General features: G+C 44.7%; 1 protein-coding gene across 2 annotated transcripts in view; it reads right to left on the reverse strand.

Annotated features, from left to right (window-relative positions):
• Positions 1 to 906: 906 nt before the first annotated feature.
• EIF6 (eukaryotic translation initiation factor 6) overlaps positions 907 to 21,804 on the reverse strand; it is a 50,265-nt gene continuing 29,367 nt past the window's right edge. For both annotated transcript variants that reach the window (XM_083147025.1, XM_083147026.1), the window contains exons 6-7: positions 12,062 to 12,243; positions 907 to 1,143 (exon numbers count right to left, since the gene is read on the reverse strand). In XM_083147025.1, coding sequence (XP_083003151.1) covers positions 1,134 to 1,143; positions 12,062 to 12,243 — 192 coding nt within the window. In that variant the 3' untranslated portion in view covers positions 907 to 1,133. The remainder of the gene's footprint in view (positions 1,144 to 12,061; positions 12,244 to 21,804) is intronic.

The raw sequence follows: 21,804 nt of genomic DNA on the forward strand, positions 1-21,804 counted from the left end.
CTGAGATAATGGGGAATGTGTTTTTTTACCCAAAGTACCACCATATGGTTGAAAATGTCCTAAATACTCATAAGTAATTACAAACTAATTGTGTAAAATGGCAAGAGCAAAATTCAATTGATGCTTTGAAATCAAGCATTTAACATCAATCATGGGCTCTAAAAGGCAGCTAAATGCTGGGCTCATCCGGGATTTGAACCCAGGACCTCTTGCACCCTAAGCGAGAATCATACCCCTAGACCAACGAGCCACCCCTGAATACCACTCACCTTAGTATCTTTTTTTTTTAAAGTGAAACTCATTATTTACGTAATAATTGAAAGAGCTGGATAAAATATTTGATGTATATTGTTGTATTATGTTACTGAGATAATGGGAATCCAAGCTGGATAAAATATTTGATGTATATTGTTGTGTTATGTTACTTAGATAATGGGGAATGTGTTTTTTTTTACCCAAAATATCACCATATGGTTGAAAAAAAAACTATTTTTTCGCCACGCCTCGGGTTGGCGTTGATAGTGGGGGTGGTACACTCTGAAAAATGACATTTGGGAGCATTTAACATGTTTGCTACACATTACCTCCCGTGATTCGCAGGACCCCACGCCCCCCCACCGTGGCACCCTCGCGATTCACTGCACCACCGCCTCCTTCCACGATTCGCCACGCCCCCCTCCTGCGATTTTCGCGACCCCCCCCCCCCCCGGAATTTGCAGACCACCTCCCGCGATTCACGGCACCCCCTCCTGAGATTCGCGGACCCCCTCCCGAGATTCACAGCACCACCCTCCCCCGCCGCTATTCACAAAACCCCCGCGGACCCCCTCCAGCGATTCTCTCTCTCTATCTCTATATATCTATACACACACACACACACACACACAAATTCAAACAACACTTGAGTTAGAAATATGTATTTATGAATTATTCAGAGGAAAAAAAACATTGGCGCTTTGAACAGCTTGAAAACTTAGCAGAAGTATATATCGGATAGTAATTTATTTCAAAAGACACTGCATAGATACAAACGAATATACAGTAATCATTTCCTCTTTTTTATATGACTTCTTACATACAGAGAAGCAGCTGTCTGTCACCAGGTTGGACACATTTTTTCCCTGCTGAACCATTTAAGTTAAACTGAAAAACAAAATATCAAGAAAAAAAATCAGGGATATTTTTATTAAGTAGTTTCTAATTAACACATTAAAAATAACGTAAGGAACATGTTAAGACTGAAGGCGATTATTAGAAATAAATATATTTAGGAAAACAAAGGCTTATGTTTTTTTTTACCTACACAATTTCTGCAAAAAACATTTCCTCTAATAAGACTATTCAGTCTGAAACTGCAGCTACAAACAAACACAACTGTGGAACTGGAGTATAAGAATTTGGAATAAAATAGCTTTGACAAAAACTGGGTAGATATAGGACCCAAAAGTTGACAGATATACATATTCTTTATTTAGATTTGGTACACTGATCCCTTTAAATAACTGTGTGAACATAATTTCATATTACATGTTTTGGATTGACCAGATAGCGGCAGTCTTCAACACCATATTCATAAACTTGGTAATATGTAAAGTTACTTTAATTGTATCCTGGTGAAAATATACTAAATATTGGAACGTTGATTAACTAAACTTTTGGCTCCTGCCTGCTTTAATGCATTATTGTAGTCCTGAGTTCTGCACCTTTGCCGAATTGATTATCTGGACTGTGAGGATACCGGCTCAAGTTGTTACCTGTTGCCAAACCTGCATTACTAAATCATGTAGTAGACACCGAGGTGTGAGTACTCAAGTTGGGGCAGCCAACATAATTTATTGTACTGTGCATAACGTGGATGTTTGCTTCTGCTCGCATTGGACAGGATTGATTTTAACCATTTCATTCTTTGGTGAACTCCTTATTAGATCAATACTCTGACTGATTTGCTTGCTGCAATGTTTTTTAATTTAAAACAAGTATAGGGAATCTTTGGCCATCCAGCTGTCGAACTACACATCCCAGCATGCCCTGTTACAGTTTTACTATTTGGCCTTGCTAAAACTGTTGCAGGGGATGCTGGGATGCATAGTTCACTAACAGCTTGAGGGCCAAAGGTAAATCCCTGATTTAAAGGAATATCACACCAACAGATACTGAACTTTTTTTGGATTGGCATCTTCCTTACTGTGAACACTATACTGAAGGTTATTATTTAGTCTTGTGGTCTACAGGCAATATATTTAGGTCACTACAACTGCAGAAATGTCTCCCCCGCAACTGAGGGAATTCACTGGGACTCCCCTCAACCAATCAGGGATGAGCTCAGCCCTGATTGAATGTAGCCGTCTCCATGGAGACTGTTACATCCAAGCAGGTGTGGCACTCAGTCTTATTGGTTGAGGAGAATTCCAGTACAAATTTCCTCAGTGGGTGGAGAGCAGCTTCTGCATATATGTAGATTCAGCTCTACAGTTCCAGGTACAGCAGATTTTTATTTTAACCACTCCGGAGCCACAATGGAGAAGAGGACCACCCAGCCTCCGACCCAGAGTAGGTAAGTATGTGTTTGCATGTGTGATATTAAAGTTGTACGTTTCTGGGTGTGTATGTCTATTTATTGTGGGATTGGTCATGCTGCAGGAAAAGTCCCAGAGGGCCGTTTAATGTCCCACATGCTGGGACACTTGGTTCTCCTAGGCTTGCTGGGACTTGTTCCACAGCACAACCCAATTTTAATTTTTAGGTCTATTTACCACATAACAATCAGCACGACAGCAACCACCCAGGGCCACAGAGGACAGCCCAGGGCTTCAGCTCCCCTCCATACCACACTCACTGGACCTTTGTTGTACGCTTTTCTCTTTACTCCTGCTGCAGTGCCGCCCCACTGCTTGCTCTGGCACCTATGCTGCTCAGACATGAAGTGAATACACTATCTGGAGGATGCAAGTGTATGGTTCAGATTGTTTCCATGGAGTCAGATCAACCTTATTGTGTATTTTGACATGTGTGATGCTGGGCTGACTAAAGTTTTGGCCTATCTAAAGGCCCATACACACACTACGATGTCTTCTAATGATGATGAACGACCCCATTATAAATCACCTCCTGAACAACCCAAAACGACTTCGTTCAGGGTCGTTAAGGAGGGGAATCTTTTAACATCGTCTAGTGTTTATGCTGTGAATGATGGACGACTACCAACAATGCGTGTACCCGTGGGTCGTTAAAGACCATAGCCATCGTCAATGCATGCAGGTCAATTTGGCGATGGTCGTTAACATTGTTTGTTTTTTCAATAGAAAAAAGGACCTGCATCAGCGAGCACCTGCAATGCTGAGGTCCTTCATTTTCACTTCAAGGGTGAAAATGAGCGATGGTAGTTAACGATGTGGCGTTGGTAACACATCTTTGTGTGTGTACGGGCCTTAAGCCTCTGCTGGCTCTACTTTGACCCAAAGCCCAGGGCACAAGCCTGGCAATTCCACCCTCTTCTCACCGCAAAAGTGACTAATTTCTAACTACCGGAATCAAATGAGTAATCCAGTTTAAGGGAAAAAAAAAATTGCTCAAAAGGTTGTGTCATAGCCAGCTGTCTTTTTTTTATAGTTTATCCTATTGTTTTTTTATTATTTTATCATTACCAGTTCCTTGCGAAACACAAAAGTCTATAGACAAAACCTATTTCACTTTATTCCATCTTTTCAGTAAATGATATAGTTAAGATTCAAGGATGCTATGCACCAGCATCCATTAGGAGCACATTCTGTGTATGTTCTTGTAACTGAGCTGTTGCAAATGGTCACTGCTGCAATGAATGCGCAGGTGCGAACGCATTGCGGCAAAGTTGAGCAAGGACCAGTTGACCCAGCATGCAACACCGACTCCCTGATGCCACAATGCTCTGCTGCCACCGCCAGCCCCTTCTGATTACCGGGTCCTGGGAGCAGGGACTACAAACTGCCCAACATGCGTAGTCCTGCATGAATGAACGCCCCTGACTGCACTCTACGGCGGGGGTCCCAGCATCACCAAGCCACAACCCCTACTGCTCTGGGCAGAGGGGAGGGCTGCAGCCTCTTCACAGGGTAAGCCACCATCTACCATGAAAAAAAAAAAAAAAAGACAGAGCCTAGAGGGGGTGGTCCTTATATAAGGGCAATGTCTTTTCTTTCCTTTCCAGATAGCTACCTATAGGGAGAAAACCCATGTTAGCTGCCATGGGAAGGTAGAGGAAAATAGGATTTTGGGTACCTACCAGTAAATCCTTTTCTTGTAGTCCATATGGGATACTGGGTTGAATACTATGGGAATAGAGATCCTCCACAGGAGAGACAGGCACATTAAAACTTTCAGTGTGGGTGCACTGGCTCTTCCCCTCTATCTCCCTCCACTAGTCAGTTAATGAAAACATGTGCCGAAGGAGAGCTATGTGAGGAGGTATGTGAACAATATAACGTGGTGAGATTCTCACAGCACACCCAAACCAACAAAATAATAAAAGAAGAGGTGAATCATAACTTCTGAAGTCACCAAATTGTAGAATAAAGGCATATATGACAACAAGGCATCAAGCCCTAACATTGTAAGGAACAGAATTGCCGCACAAAGGCGGGCTCTCAGTATCCCATATGGACTACGAGAAAAGTATTTACCGGTAGGTACCCAAAATCCTATTTTCTCTACCGTCCAATGGGATACTGGGTTTAATACTATACTATTGTCCGAACTGGGAATCCTCACTGGCCAGAGTGTAAAATCTCACAATAGGTGTGATGACCTGACCAAGTTGCAGCCCTGCAAAGTTGCTGGGCCGAGACTCCGCGGGCAGCCGCCCAAGAAGTCCCTACGGATCTGGTGGAATGAGCCTTCAACAATGGCGGAAGAGAAAAACCAGGCTTTGCATAGGCCTGTTGAATCGTGCAACGAATCAAACGTGCAATGGTTCTTGTAGAAGCAGGAGAACCCTTCTTCTGCGCATCATAAAGCATTAAGACTATCCGTCTTAAGGATTCTGGCTGTGCACACCCTTAGAGTGTGAACCACATCCAAGGAAGAAGGTATGTGGATCCGGATGTGCTGTGCCGTGTGGAATCCGGATGTGCCGTGCGGAATCTGGATGTGCCGTGCTGGAAGGAACCACAATCGGTTGGTTGAGATGGAATGTCGACACAACCTTTGGTAGGAAGTGCGGCCTTGTCCTGAGTTCTGCCCGATCCTCGTGGAACACCAGGTAAGGGCTCTTACACGACAACGCGCCCAACTCGGACACCCTCCTGGCCGAAGCCAGGGCCAGCAAGACAACAGTCTTCCAAGTAAGGTGTTTCAACTCAGATTCTTCCAACAGAACAAACCAAGAGGACTTCAGGAATGTTAGAACCACGTCCAAGTCCCAAGGCGGTACAAAAGGGGACTGAATCCTCAGGACCCCTTGCAAAAAGGTTTGAACCTCCGGCAAGGCCGCCAGTTTCTTTTGAAAAAACACAGACAAAGCTGTGATCTGGACCTTTAAAGGAACCCAATCAAAGTCCCAGCTCCAAGCCAGCCTGAAGAAATCTTAACAGATTGTTCAGATGAAATATTGCTGGTGGTAAGGTATTCTTTTCACACCAGGCCACGTATTTCCGCCATATAACATGATAGTGAGAAGTAACTGGCTTTCTTGCTTTTGTCATGGTGGCAATGACCGAGGGATGTAGGCCCTTAAGGCCTAAGATCTGCCGCTCAACCTCCAGGCTGTTAAATGTAGTCGCTGTAAGTCCTGATAGACAAACGGCCCCTGGAGTAGTAGGTCTTTTCTTAGGAGGTAGATGCCACGGGTCTTCCACTAGCATGGCCTGAATGTCCCCATACCAGGCCCTTCGAGGCCAGTCTGGAGCCACCAGGATGGCTTCTGATCTTTGATGCTGAATCAGTTTCACAGGTACACCAGCTTGAAATCCCACGACCAAGTCAGGGCATCCACTGCTACTGCCCCTGGATCCCTGGTCCGTGCACAGTACCTGTCCACCTTGTGATTCAACCGCGAGGCCATAAGGTCGATCTGAGGGAGCCCCCAAAGACCCATGATGGCGTTGAACACTTGAGGGTGAAGACCCCACTCCCCGGGATAGAGGTCGTGACGACTTAGGAAGTCCGCCTCGCAGTTGTCGACTCCCGGAATAAAGATTGCCGACAGGGCTTTGACATGGTGCTCTGCCCAGGAGATTTTGGTTGTTTCTCTCATGCAAGGCATGCTCTTCGTCCCGCCTTGACGGTTGATGTACACAACCGTGGTTGCGTTTTCCGACTGGACTTGCACCGCCTTGCCCTGTAGCATAGGGCCGCCTGTAACAGAGCATAGTAAACTGCCCTTAACAGTTTGTTTATGTGCAACCTGGATTCCAGAGGAGACCACCGACCCTGGAGACTGACTCCCTGCGTCACAGCTCCCCAACCTCTCAGACTGGCATCCGTGGTTTACAGTATCCATTACTGGATATGGAAACACCGACCTGCCAATAGATTGGTAGAATTGAGCCACCACTGTAGAGAGATCTTGGTCCTCGCTGCCAGGCAAATCGTCCTGTGCATCTGTAAGGGAGACCCCGACCATTTTGTCAGAATATCCAGCTGGAAGATTCTGGAATGGAATTAACCGAACTGGATGGCTTAGAACGAAGCCACCATCTTACCCAACAGCCTGAGGCAGAGATGAACTTGAACAAGAGGGCTCGTTAGGACATCTCTCATGAGCTGCTGTAATGCATTGGCTTTATCCACAGGCAGGAAAACCTTTAGTTCCGTCGTGTCCAGAATCATGCCCAGGAACACCATCCTTTGGGCCGGGACCAATGAAGACTTTGGAATGTTCAAAATCCATCCGTGGCCTCTTAGAAGCTGCATGGTAAGATTGAGGGCACTCCTCAAGGACTCTTCCGAACCTGCCTTGATTAGCAAGTCGTCTAGATAAGGTATCACATTTACCCTTTGAAGCCTGAGGAGTGACATAATTTCTGCCATTACCCTCGTAAAGACATGCGGGGCCGCAACTACCCCATAGGGTAGTGCCCTATACTGATAATGGTCGTTTCTCAAAGCCAATCTGAGGAAGATTTGATGTGGGGGCCAAATCGAGATGTGCAAATAGGCATCCTTGATGTCTATGGAGGCTAGGAACTCCCCTGGTTCCAGGCTGGCAATTACCGAGCGTAGAGACTGAACACCTGAATGAAGGGATTCAGTGATTTCAGGTTCAGGATGGGCCTTATTGAGCCGTCCGGCTTCGGTACCAGGTATAGGCTGGAATAGAATCCCTGACCCTGTTCCAGCCTTGGAACCTGCACAATTACCCAGGACTGAAGGAGCTTCTGAATGGCACCCTGAAGGAGACTCTGATCCTCCATGGAGCGTGGGAGGGCCGACTTGAAATATCTTCGGGGAGGGGGCTTGGCGAACTCCAGCCTGTAGCCTATCGAAATAAGACTCCTGGCCCAGGAATCTAGGCACGAGGCATCCCACACGTGGCTGAAGTGCAACAGACGAGCTCCCACCTCGAGAATTTATCATGGTGGGTGGACCCAGTCATGCAGCAGGCTTGGAAGAAGCTGCGGCATTTGCACGGTCCTGGTTACCTGAGGAGTTAGGTTTCCTAAACTTGCCTCTAACTGCTGCGACATCCATTTCCCTGCAGCGTCTGTCATCCGGCGGTCGGCTCCCTGACACAGCGAGCAGGTCTCCATGCTGTGGTCAGGTTGAGGAACTATACGGCATATAAACCCAGGAAGGTAACTGTGAAAGTGCGTGTTTGCCTGTCTCCACACTACCTGTACTGACAGTGTATAAACCAAAGGCTAAAAGTGAGAATAATACAGGTGCCTCCGTATTTCAACCTTAATACTGACTACTGATATCTATGTGTATGCCAGAATTACGGTCCAATTGACCCTCAAAACATCTTGTTATATTTGGACTTGCTCCATCTCCAGCTATTTAACCCTTTCCCGACCGGGCGTTTTTTGTTAATTTTTTTTTTTTCCCTCCTCGCGTTCAAATAAGCGTAACTTTTTTAATTTTCCGGCTATATAGACACATGAGGGCTTTTTTTTTGCGGGACAAGTTGTACTTTTTAATGGTACCATTTACTATACCGTATAATATTCTGGGGAATCAGGAAATAATTCAATGTGGGGTAAAAAGGAAAAAAAAACGCAATTCCACAATTTTGCGCTGGTTACGGTTTTTTTGGAGTTCATAGTTCGTTTAAAATGATGGGTTATCTTTATTCTATGGGTCGTTACGATTCCGGTGATACCAAACTTATATAGTTTTCGTTACATTTGACCACTAAAAAAAAAAATAGAAAATTTTACGTTTTTTCTAATTTGCGTCGCCATGTTCTGCGGCTTATAACTTTTTTATTTTTCCACCTACGGACCTGGGTGAGGGCTCATTTTTTGCGGGCTGAAGTGTACTTTTTAATTAATACCATTATGGGATATGTGCGACTTTCTGATCTCTTTTAGTTACATTTTTTTGGGTAAGCGATGCGACCAAAAAACGTAGTTTTGGCGTTGGGAATGTTTTTCCGTTTACGCCTTTAACCGTGTGGGATAACTAATGTTATATTTTAATAGATCGGACTTTTAGGAACGCGGCGATACCAAATATGTTTAATTTTTTTATTTTTTATTTATTTTTATTTGTGAAATGGGGAAAGGGGGGTGATTTGAACTTTTAATATTTTTTTATTTTTAAACTTATTTTTTTTTTTTTTTACTTTTACTACAAGGCCCCCTAGTGTACTTGACCACTAGGGGGCGCGATCGCCTGTACTAGGTTCAGCCATAGAGCTCTATGGCTGAACATAGTGATTTTCAGCACTTCCTATTACATCCTGCCTCAGGCAGGATGTAATAGGTATGCTGACATGGCCAGCACAGGGGTCTACATTAGACCCCTGGCTGCCATGGCAACCGATCGGCACCCTCCGATCTCGCCGCGGGGGGCCCGGCGCCCCCCCTCCGATCAGCTATTTAAGCACTGCGGGCGCTTTGCCCGCGGTGCTTAAAGGGTTAAACGGCCACGATCGGCAAACTCGCCGCTCATGGCCGTGAGAGCAGGTACCTGGCTGTAATATACAGCCATTACCTGCTCTCTTTCAAGCCAGCTCACTCCGTGAGCTGGCTTGATTCCCCCGCAACCGACTCATGACGTATATATACACGTCATGTGTCGGGAAGGGGTTAAACAGTATCAATTGGAAACATTTGAACTCTGTGGATCTGATCATCTGAAATAACACAATTAACCTGGCTACTGAAATCCACATTATCAGTTTTCTCTGGAAAATAAATATTGGCAGAAATTGGCAAAGGGACACAGTCATTTTATATATTTTTAGGTTTATTAATTTATCTGTGGGTTTAATGTACAATGTATTTTTTTATTAAATATAATATCTGTGTTTAAGGAAGCTTAAATAAAATAGTATTTTTATACAGTGATATTTTCCAGTGTCTCTTGCGCGATATATATATATATTCTACTTGTTTATTTGGTTTAACTTTATTAAGGACTACAGAGAGCCTTAATTGAGAGCAGCAAGTCTTGACTTCTTGACAAACTACACCAGTTGATTGCTAAATTCAAACTAGCTGTGCGCCCGATTATTTGGCCTCTTTCTACCCCCCTCAAGTTTGTTCCTGGGACCGTGTGTCTAAACTTATCACATGTGCCCCAGAGACTTCTGGGGAGGGTGATCAGAGGACCAGAGTTTTGTTGCTCTTTTGAGGCTGTGCAGGCTGAGGGGTGAGAATATCAACCCTTGCAGATAAGATGGCCAGTTCCCTCTGCACCCTCTGTGTCTGCTGAGTGTTTGAGGAAAGCTGGGAAGCAACAGAGTCCAGCAGAGTTTTTATGCTGCTGGCCCAAGCAGGCTCTTTACTATCTGCCTGCGGTCCCCCCACAAGCTGTGGGGGTACCCCACTGAACTGAGTGGCCACACCAGTAGGCTGTGGTGACATACAGGGCTCACATGTAACTTGTGACTGTGATGCAGGTATGAATTTGGTGCTGCACACCATGCAGGTTAATTTCTCCACCATGATGAGGCTGCACCCAAACACCCCACAGTAACACTCACATACACACCTCAAACAGACTGTAATTTGCACAGTAAGCAGAGTCAGTGTACACTATGTGTCAATGACTACTGCAGTGTGTGATGCTTAACGAACCAGTGGGGTAGAATCAGAGCAAAATGGGGGACCAGTACACCCTAAACCTTAGCTCACAGATCTGGGAGAGCTGGTAGCACAACACCGTGAAATAACAACAGTGCAATATACAAGCAATATAGCGCAGCAGCGCTAAAATGCTTAAAAACCTTGCTGTCTCTGCCGCGCTGCAAGGATCAGAATCCACCACGCCACTGAGGAGCTGTAATGGCGACCTCTGTCAGCATGAAGAAGCAGAGCCTGGTCCCGCTCTGAGTGAAGCCCCGCCCCCTATACACGGAGCTGGCGCTTCTAACATTTATACTGGCATAAAATGCATTTTGTAATAAAAACAGCAATGGGTATCCCTGGTGGTCCAGCAGCAAACCCCCTATGCCACTGAAATTATGTGGGGGGGGGTCGCGCGGTCCCTGAGTGAGGGCCGCCGCTACTGCCACCGCCATCTTGCCGCACAAAGTGGTTGGGGTGTCCCCCAATCTGTACTCACCACAGACGTAGTCTGACCTGTCAGGGGTGTGCGGCAGCTGGGGGACTTGCTCGCTACAGCGCAATGCTGTGCGGTGACAAGTCCCACACAAGACAGATGTCCTGCAGCAGGGTCAGCTCCGCACCTGAAGAGGCCGGGGACTGACCCTTCCCCTTACTCCCACGAAGCAGGACAGCTGCTTGGTCAAAGCAGCACCCCAAAATAACAAAATAAAATGAAGAAAAAAAAAACTCTGGCGCATCCAGGAAGCACTGCCTCTCCTGAGGCACATTTTTCTAAACTGACTAGTGGAGAGAGATAGAGGGGAGGAGCCAGTGCACCCACACTGAAAGTTTTAATGTGCCTTTCTCTCATGCGGGGGATCTCTATTCCCATAGTATTCAACCCAGTATCCCATTGGACAGTAGAGAAACACAGTTTTTTACTTTCAGCAGCTGGGAGCACATGGACAGAGGGATGTTTCAAGCCATCTTCAATAAAATGGGATGAATATCTGAGAAGAAACTGCTACGCTGAAAGACTTTCCTATCAAAAGACCTTCCACAGATGCAAAAAGGACACCTTTGCAAAAAGTAGAAATATTTACAGGTAGTCTAATGTTCAATCTAGGCTTGTTTTACAGGGTGCCGCAAACCTGCCCTGCCCTTTGAACAGGTTTCACTGCGCACCCTTTCTCCACCCCCCAACACTGTGTAAGTAAGTCCTCTGAGAGCAAAGGGGCAGGTGATGCGGCTGGTAGAGCTGACAGCCACTCTCAGCAGAAATGGTGTGAGGCCTGTCAGTGTAGCGGGGGACTGGATGTGGCTGGAAGAGCCGACAGCCGCTCGAATTAGAGCAGCCTATCAGCTATTCCAGCTGCATCCCACCTCCTGACCGCGCAGACACGCCGCTCACCACCTCTGCTGAGAGTGAGAGTGACGTGTCAGCTTTTGCAGCCCCATGAGCAACCAGCATGAAACTGCCTTCTTGGGGTTGTAAAGGCACCAATATTTATACGGAAGAAAAAACCACAGCCAAACATCAGTAAAACCAGGTCAACTACTTTTTGTAAAAAGTACTTACTGGAATGAGCTACCAGCTCAGAAAACAAAGTGTCTCAAAAAAGGGAACACCGCCACAGTAGCTTTCTAAATAGGTTCAGTTTCACACATAATTAAAGAGGTCAGTGGACCTGGTCATTTCTGCCACCCTCCAAACCCACATAATATTTGTAAAGGTTTTTAAATTAGCCAGCCAAGAGGTATATAATTTGAAGATACACAGGAGATCCTATTATGAACCACTTTATACTTTTAGGTGATCTGAGGGCTTAGAACTACACAGCACAAAAAACACAGTAAAAAAATCATTACCATACCTGTCAATGAGGGAGTCTCTCATGCTGGTTGCAATTGTACTTGGAGGAGCATCACTTAGTTTGAATACACTTTCTATGACTGAGAGCTCTGTGCTTGTAGTATCCAGACCACAAAATGCACACCAGTCATTGACAACCATTCCTGAAGCAATCACCTCACTGCCTCGATTAACTGTGCCGGCCTGTCAAGAAACAAATTAAACTCAGTGTCGCAAGTTCTAAAATTTTGCCAGTACACTTTTGATTAATCAAAACCAGGTATTAAAAAAAAAAAAAAAAAAAAAAAAGCAAACACATACATACATAGCAATAGAAGCTATGTTTTTAGGAAACATGTTTAATATTTTATTTAGCAGATTACCTTATGGTTGCTTTGAAAGGAAATCCATAAAAAAAACAAAAAACATTTTTATATAGATAGATAGATAGATATATAGATATATATGAGGGAGAATCAGCCTGGCACTCCCGATATCTATAAAGCAGCTGCCGCGGGTGCTCCAAGGAAACAATTAGTAGTAAACAGCTCAAACAGGCTCTGTCACTCCAGCGGTCTTAGTGAAAAGGTTTTAATGGGTGATCAGACGTTTCGGGGCTACAAAGACGCCCCTTTTTCAAGGTGTACAAAAAACGATAACAGTGTGATAGGTCTTACCTTATATACAGGTATGAGGGTGCAGGTGTTCTCCGTAGCAGGGTCTGTCCGGCAGCGTGCAGCCAAACTTCCGGGTGGCGGGTGCCGGTGTACCACGTGTACAGTGCGTCAGCGTGGCGTTGCTGGGCAACCTCTGTGTTATTGTATACAGGTTGCTAGGGCGAAACGTCGGATCACCCATTAAAACCTTTTCACTAAGACCGCTGGAGTGACAGAGCCTGTTTGAGCTGTTTACTACTAATTGTTTCCTTGGAGCACCCGCGGCAGCTGCTTTATAGATATCGGGAGTGCCAGGCAGATTCTCCCTCTACATTATTGGGGACCTCCAAATCTCCTCTTGAGCCAAGGCACCCGTCTGACCTTTTGTACCCACACACAGCAAGAGTGTGCAGAAACACAGCACCTTCACGGAGCACCTGAAGCACGTATTCACCATGTCACAGCAGCCACAGATGGAATCACCAGTCCTCGCAGGGTTCAATGAACAAGCAGCATGCAGCGGCATAAGATTGGACCGAGGCAGTGTACATGGGTATCTGATGTCCCTTTAGGGCCGGCAACCAAACCAAAAAGAGCCCCAAGAGGCAGAGGAAGACCCCCCGTCGGGGAGGTCAAAACAAGAGGATCCATCAAAAAGAATGCAGCCAAGTAGACACCATCTGCAACCTCTCCAAACGCACATTAACAACACTAGAATCACAAGTTTTAAATAAGGGCTTATCCTTCGTGCCCACCTCAAATTTCAACGAATTTGAGTGGAAAACAGATATACACCGGTTCTCAAGAAAACTCCGTCTACAAGAATTTTTTCAAAACCATCCAGACACTCCAATCCCGTCACCACATCAGAACTTTCTTAATAGCCGGTCCCAATCCAAGTTTGACCCCAACTCAACCAATCCCTCCATCAAATCCTATATTAGACTGATGGACGAATCAGTTATGAAATATGTGGATGTGAATAAAAACAACAAAAAACATTACAACCTTTCGAAAGGTGAATGGCAAGCTCTACAAGATCTGAGCAAGTATACAGATATAATAATCCGCCCGGCCGACAAAGGCGGGGCACTAGTAATACTGGACATAGAGTATTACCGCAATGAAATAGTGCAACAACTGGCTGATACCAACACGTACGCAAAACTACCGAAGGATCCAACAATGGAATATAAAAAGGAGCTGGATGAAATACTGGAAAAAGCCCTACAAGATGGGCTCATCACGGCAAAATTAAAATCTGCATTATCACAACAGCACCCGGTAATACCCATCCTGTACACAGTACCAAAAATTCATAAGAACTCCACAGCACCCCCAGGACATCCCATCATATCCGCACAAGACTCACTGTATCAACCGGTATCTCAATTTTTGGACGGTATTTTACAACCGCTAATCATCAAACAAAAATCTTACATAAAAGATACAACGGACTTTCTTAACAAAATCAAAGGAGTCGGGACAGTACCAGAGGGTACTATTATCTGTGTTATGGATGTATGCAGCTTGTATACTACCATTCCACACAGTACAGGCTTGCTGGTCATGAAGGAGTTTCTTAAAAAAGAGAAAATAACAAGTGTGGACATAGATTTCTTTGTCACCATTCTTGAACTTACACTAAAAAGAAATTATTTTCTATTCGATAATGAATTTTATATACAACGTACTGGTTGTTCAATGGGCAGTAACGTATCGCCAGCATTCGCTAATACATTTATGTTTCAAGAGGAACAACAAATGTTCTTTGAACAAACAGTGCCATTCACATACTTGCTTACTGTCGATTCATCGACGATCTGTTCCTCCTGTGGACAGGGGGGGAACCAGCTTTGCTGGAACTCATCCAATATATCAACAATCGTCCATCTCCCATTAAAATCACCCATCAGTTCTCCACCACCAACTTGAATTACCTGGATGTCATGGTGACAATACAAGATGGCAATCTAACAACAGCTGTATACTCCAAACCAACAGACAAGAATACACTACTGAAAAGAAACAGTCACCATCCAAGACCATTGATAACAGCTTTACCCAGGTCACAGATGATACGGACAGCTCGAATCACAAGCGACCGCAACATACTCCCACAAGAACTAGACAAACAAGTACAAAAATTTGTACAGAGGGGGTATGATAAAAATCAGTTAAACATTCAAAAGAGGAGGTCCTTAAAATCCCACGAGCTTCTTTACTAGAACCAAAGAAGAAAATACAGAAGAAGGCTATACCATGGATAACGGGATACAACACATCCAGTGCGGTAATACCAAGAGCATCCCGAGCTCTTTGGCCCATAATAACTACGGACAAAGACTTACCATCTATGAGAGATACTAGACCCATGGTATGCCACACCAGGGGCAAGAATTTGCATGATCTGGTGGTACACAATGATATATCCAAATTAACCAAGAAGCCACAAACACAGAACTTTCTCACCAAGGGACCAGGGTGCTACAAGTGTTTAAAGTGCACTACATGCACTCATATGATCACAGGCAAAACCTTTTACAACTCCTCCAGAGATCGGGAGTTCTATATAAAATACAACTTAAATTGCCTGTCAACACATGTAGTATATATTATATCATGCCCCTGTCAATTATTATATGTGGGTAAAACCACAAGAACTGTAAGAGAAAGGATGGCCCTCCACAGGTCCGCAATATCACAAGCCTTCACGGGCAAAACCTCAGACCAACCGGTAGCCCGGCATTTCGTGCAATACAAACATAAACTGTCCGATTTAAAACATATCGTCATTGATCAAGTACCATATTCAATACGAGGTGGAGACAGAGCAGGCAAACTGAAGAAGGAAGCAAAATGGATTTACATATTGATCACCTGTAATCCCCACGGACTCAATGAAAGGATGTCCTTTAATATGTTCATTTAAAGAATAGAGGACCTGCACCTTATATATAGTTCTTAAAATTACAGTCCACCATATGTAGGGATTACAAGTATAACATCTAGCCCACAGCCAGCGTGTCTCATTGATCCCAGTTCAGAACTGTTGTATGAATTTCATATTTAACTGCTTTTTAATATTGCTCTTTTAAATATTGTTTTTTTATCATCACTTATTTAATACATAATTAGTATTTCTTATGACCTTTACTATTCACATGTACTTTGCAAACGTGCTTTATTAATTTCTGTCACTTATCTCCCCCTAGCAGAGTCGGTCTGCCGCCAGCCAGAACACCGGTAAGCATCGCCCTAGCAACCTGTATACAATAACACAGAGGTTGCCCAGCAACGCCACGCTGACGCACTGTACACGTGGTACACCGCCCCCCGCAAGTTCGGCTGCACGCTGCCGGACAGACCCTGCTACGGAGAACACCTGCACCCTCATACCTGTATATAAGGTAAGACCTATCACACTGTTATCGTTTTTTGTACACCTTGAAAAAGGGGCGTCTTTGTAGCCCCGAAACGTCGGATCACCCATTAAAACCTTTTCACTAAGACCGCTGGAGTGACAGAGCCTGTTTGAGCTGTTTACTACTAATTGTTTCCTTGGAGCACCCGCGGCAGCTGCTTTATAGATATCGGGAGTGCCAGGCAGATTCTCCCTCTACATTATTGGGGACCTCCAAATCTCCTCTTGAGCCAAGGCACCCGTCTGACCTTTTGTACCCACACACAGCAAGAGTGTGCAGAAACACAGCACCTTCACGGAGCACCTGAAGCACGTATTCACCATGTCACAGCAGCCACAGATGGAATCACCAGTCCTCGCAGGGTTCAATGAACAAGCAGCATGCAGCGGCATAAGATTGGACCGAGGCAGTGTACATGGGTACACAGATGAGGAGGCTGAAAAAGTGCTCTTTAAGGACAATCTGTCCCAAATTGAAGGCAACCCTGGACCAGAAGATTTATATCGCCAACTATTCAAACTTGAACGCCGGGAGGTGGATTTCCTCCTCCATGGCGTATCACTATCGGACTATTATAGAGAGCAGATGATCCAGAGGGGATTTCGTGTCAGAAATATGCCCACGATAGGGCGACACAATTTAGAGTTCTGTAAAAAATGGACCAGTATATTGAACAAATGTAGCCTGGATCTTATCATCCTCGTCATAGAGGTATCAGGCCGCGAATTGGCTACTACCAAAGAGAACATAGTCCAATTTGAACAAGAAAAACTACATATACTAACCCAAGATACCACACAGAACTGGATGAATAAATTAACCACCCAAATTGATACGTATAGACGTGAGTTGCTACAGTTCAAACGTAACAAGTATCAAACGGTGAAAGAGGACTATGAAAAAAAATCGAGTGTATAGATGGCTAAAAGGAAGGAGATGAGCCACGTAACTACAAACCTAGAACCACTCAGGGATGGCGAAGGCGCAGAGAAACAGGGGCTGGACAAGTACCCTCCTCAAACAGCGACACAGACGCTGGACAAATAGACTCAGAAGGTGCGGCTATTATATCTGATGTCCCTTTAGGGCCGGCAACCAAACCAAAAAGAGCCCCAAGAGGCAGAGGAAGACCCCCTGTCGGGGAGGTCAAAACAAGAGGATCCATCAAAAAGAATGCAGCCAAGTAGACACCATCTGCAACCTCTCCAAACGCACATTAACAACACTAGAATCACAAGTTTTAAATAAGGGCTTATCCTTCGTGCCCACCTCAAATTTCAACGAATTTGAGTGGAAAACAGATATACACCGGTTCTCAAGAAAACTCCGTCTACAAGAATTTTTTCAAAACCATCCAGACACTCCAATCCCGTCACCACATCAGAACTTTCTTAATAGCCGGTCCCAATCCAAGTTTGACCCCAACTCAACCAATCCCTCCATCAAATCCTATATTAGACTGATGGACGAATCAGTTATGAAATATGTGGATGTGAATAAAAACAACAAAAAACATTACAACCTTTCGAAAGGTGAATGGCAAGCTCTACAAGATCTGAGCAAGTATACAGATATAATAATCCGCCCGGCCGACAAAGGCGGGGCACTAGTAATACTGGACATAGAGTATTACCGCAATGAAATAGTGCAACAACTGGCTGATACCAACACGTACGCAAAACTACCGAAGGATCCAACAATGGAATATAAAAAGGAGCTGGATGAAATACTGGAAAAAGCCCTACAAGATGGGCTCATCACGGCAAAATTAAAATATGCATTATCACAACAGCACCTGGTAATACCCATCCTGTACACAGTACCAAAAATTCATAAGAACTCCACAGCACCCCCAGGACGTCCCATCATATCCGCACAAGACTCACTGTATCAACCGGTATCTCAATTTTTGGACGGTATTTTACAACCGCTAATCATCAAACAAAAATCTTACATAAAAGATACAACGGACTTTCTTAACAAAATCAAAGGAGTCGGGACAGTACCAGAGGGTACTATTATCTGTGTTATGGATGTATGCAGCTTGTATACTACCATTCCACACAGTACAGGCTTGCTGGCCATGAAGGAGTTTCTTAAAATGAAATTGTTTTTTTATCATCACTTATTTAATACATAATTAGTATTTCTTATGACCTTTACTATTCACATGTACTTTGCAAACGTGCTTTATTAATTTCTGTCACTTATCTCCCCCTAGCAGAGTCGGTCTGCCGCCAGCCAGAACACCGGTAAGCATCGCCCTAGCAACCTGTATACAATAACACAGAGGTTGCCCAGCAACGCCACGCTGATGCACTGTACACGTGGTACACCGCCCCCCGCAAGTTCGGCTGCACGCTGCCGGACAGACCCTGCTACGGAGAACACCTGCACCCTCATACCTGTATATAAGGTAAGACCTATCACACTGTTATCGTTTTTTGTACACCTTGAAAAAGGGGCGTCTTTGTAGCCCCGAAACGTCGGATCACCCATTAAAACCTTTTCACTAAGACCGCTGGAGTGACAGAGCCTGTTTGAGCTGTTATATATATATATATATAATCACTGTCTCTACAAAATTCTTTAATGTACAGGTTTACATTAATATTATAATAATATGACTCATTAACCATGCTACAATGTTGTTCCTAGGAGCCCTCTGTAGGAAATGAAGATTGCTACTGAAACTCACCGTTAAAAAAAAAAAAAAAAAAAAAGGATTTTAATATACCAACCGGTAAATCCTTTTCTCTTAGTCCATATGGAATACTGGGGTTCAATACTATGGGGATAGAGATCCTCCGCAGGAGAGACAGGCACATAAGATCTTTCAGTGTGGGTGCACTGGCTCCTCCCTCTATCCCCCCTCCACTAGTCAGTTAATTAAAAACTGTGCCGAAGGAGAGCAAAGTATATGAGGAGTAAGCGAGTAAATGTGGTGAGATTCATACCAGCACACCGTCACAAAAATAACAAAATAGTTGAAGAAACCTATAACCACCTATGGTGAACACCATAACTCAGGGGTTCCCAATCTTTTTCTAATCACGGCACCCTAGAGTATCAGAATTTTTGCAAGGCACCCCTAGGCCCCAAAAAATATATATCAAATTAAGTAGATTTGTGTTTATATGTGATTCTTAGGTTTAGTTATATGGTAAAGGGTAGGATTTGGTTCAGATTGTACACAGAAATAATTGATCATAAATAATTTGCATTGGTCCTGGACAACCAACCCGAGGCACCCCTGCAAGTGTCCCGAGGCACCCCAGGGAGCCTAGGCGCACAGTTTGGGAACCACTGCCATAACTGAAATATTTAATAAATAAATATCTGTGTACATGTGTATATATGTGTGTGTGTGTATATGTGTGTGTGTATATGTGTGTGTGTATATGTGTGTGTGTATATGTGTGTGTGTATATGTGTGTGTGTATATGTGTGTGTGTATATGTGTGTGTGTATATGTGTGTGTGTATATGTGTGTGTGTATGTGTGTGTGTGTATATATATATATATATATATATATATATATATATATATATATATATATATATATATATATATATATATATATATATATATATATATATATATATATATATATATATATATATATATATATATATATATATATATATATATATATATATAGCAACAAGCCAACATTAGAACGTCACTCGTTCAAAAAGGCAACCAGCCAATACAAGAACGTTAACCGTTCAACAAGGCAACAAGCCCAAGAAAGCAAGGTATTACCCTGCAGCAGAAAAATCCGCATTGAGGCGGGCACCCAGTATTCCATATGGACTACGAGAAAAGGATTTACCGGTAGGTATATTAAAATCCTATTTTCTCTAACGTCCATTATGAAATACTGGGGTTCAATACTATGGGGAGGTCCCAAAGCCATCAGAATGGGCGGGAATGTGCGGAGACTGCTGTAACGCCGCTTGCCCAAACTGGGAATCCTCCCTGGCCAGGGCATCAAATTTGTAAAACTTTACAAATGTATGCTGCCCCGACCAAGTAGCAGCTCTGCAAAGCTGTAAGGCCGAGACTCCTCGAGCAGCCGCCCAGTCCCTACAGACCTTGTGGAATGCGCTTTCAATGAGGATGGAATAGTCAATCCAGCCATCCCATAGGCATTTAGAAGCGTGGAACATATACAACAGGCGAGATAGTCTGTTTCGATGCAGGAGCACCCTTCTTCTGTGCATCATAGAGCACAAACAGACCATTCATCTTCCGGAACCTAGAGGTCTGCCTAACATAGACCCTCAGGGCCTGCACAACATCCAGGGATGCAGGAATCTCTGGATGAGCCAAACTGGACGGGACCACAATCGGTTGGTTTAGATGGAAAGCCGACACAACCTTAGGCAAGAAATGCGGCCTAGTCCTCAATTCCGCCCTGTCGCCGTGAAAAATCAAGTAAGGGCTTTTGCAAGAAAGGGCTCCAAGTTCAGATACCCTTCTGGCCAAAGCCAAGGCCAGCAGGACTACCGTCTTCCATGTAAGAAACCGTAAATCAGCCTGATCTAATGGTTCAAACCAGGATGACTGCAAAAAGGATAACACAACATCCAAGTCCCATGGCGCAGTGAGTGGCACAAAAGGGGTTTGAATTCTTAACACCCCTTGAAGAAAAGTCTGGACCTCTGGTAAGGATGCCAGTTTTCTTTGAAAAAATACAGACAGGGCCGATTCCTGGACCTTTAAGGACCCCAGCCGGAGTTCCAAGTCCAAACCTGCCTGCAGGAACGCAAGAAATTACCCAGGTTAAACTCCACAGGTGGTAAGACCTTTTCCTCACACCAGGCCACATATCTCCTCCAAACGTGGTGATAATGGGAGGCCATCACCGGCTTCCTGGCCTGGGTCATGGTTGTTATGACTGAGGAATCCAAACCCTTGTGTCTCAGGATCTGCCGCTCAACCTCCAAGCCGTTAAACAAAGCCGAGGTTAGTCCTGGTAACCGAACGGCCCTTGAAGAAGATCTTCCCTGAGGGGCAGACGCCAAGGTTCTTCCACCAGAATGGCCTAAAGATCCCCGAACCAGGCTCGCCGAGGCCAATTTGGTGCCACCAGGATTGCCTCTGCTCCTTGGTGTCTGATACTTTTTAGCACCTTTGCCAGTAGTGGCAACTGGGGAAAGAGATATACCAGCCGGTATTCCCAAGGCCAAGTTAGGGCATCCACTGCTTCCGCCCCAGGATCCCGTATCCGAGAGCAGTACCTGGCGACCTTGTGGTTTCTTCGAGAGGCCATGAGATCTATCTGTGGGGTCCCCCACAGATCTGCAATGGCATTGAACACCGCCTGATGTAATTCCCATTCCCTGGGATGGAGGTCGTGGCGGCTGAGAAAATCCACCTCCCAGTTGTCCACTCCCGGTATGAAAATGGCAGACAATGCCAGAACATTTTGTTCCGCCCAAGAGATGATCCTGGCAGCTTCTCTCATGCACAGCATGCTCCTCGTTCCTCCCTGCCAGTTTATGTAGGCAACCGTGGTCGCATTGTCGGACTGCACCTGCACAGCCCTACCCTGGAGCATAGGAGCAGCCTTCAACAGGGCGTAGTAAACCGCCTTCAATTCCAGCCTGTTGATATGAAGCTTGGCTTCCAACTGGGACCATCTGCCCTGAAGATGGACACCCTGAACCACGGCCCCC

The sequence above is a fragment of the Crinia signifera genome, chromosome 6 (genome assembly GCF_055691185.1).
Source record: "Crinia signifera chromosome 6, ASM5569118v1, whole genome shotgun sequence".
NCBI lineage: Eukaryota > Metazoa > Chordata > Amphibia > Anura > Myobatrachidae > Crinia > Crinia signifera.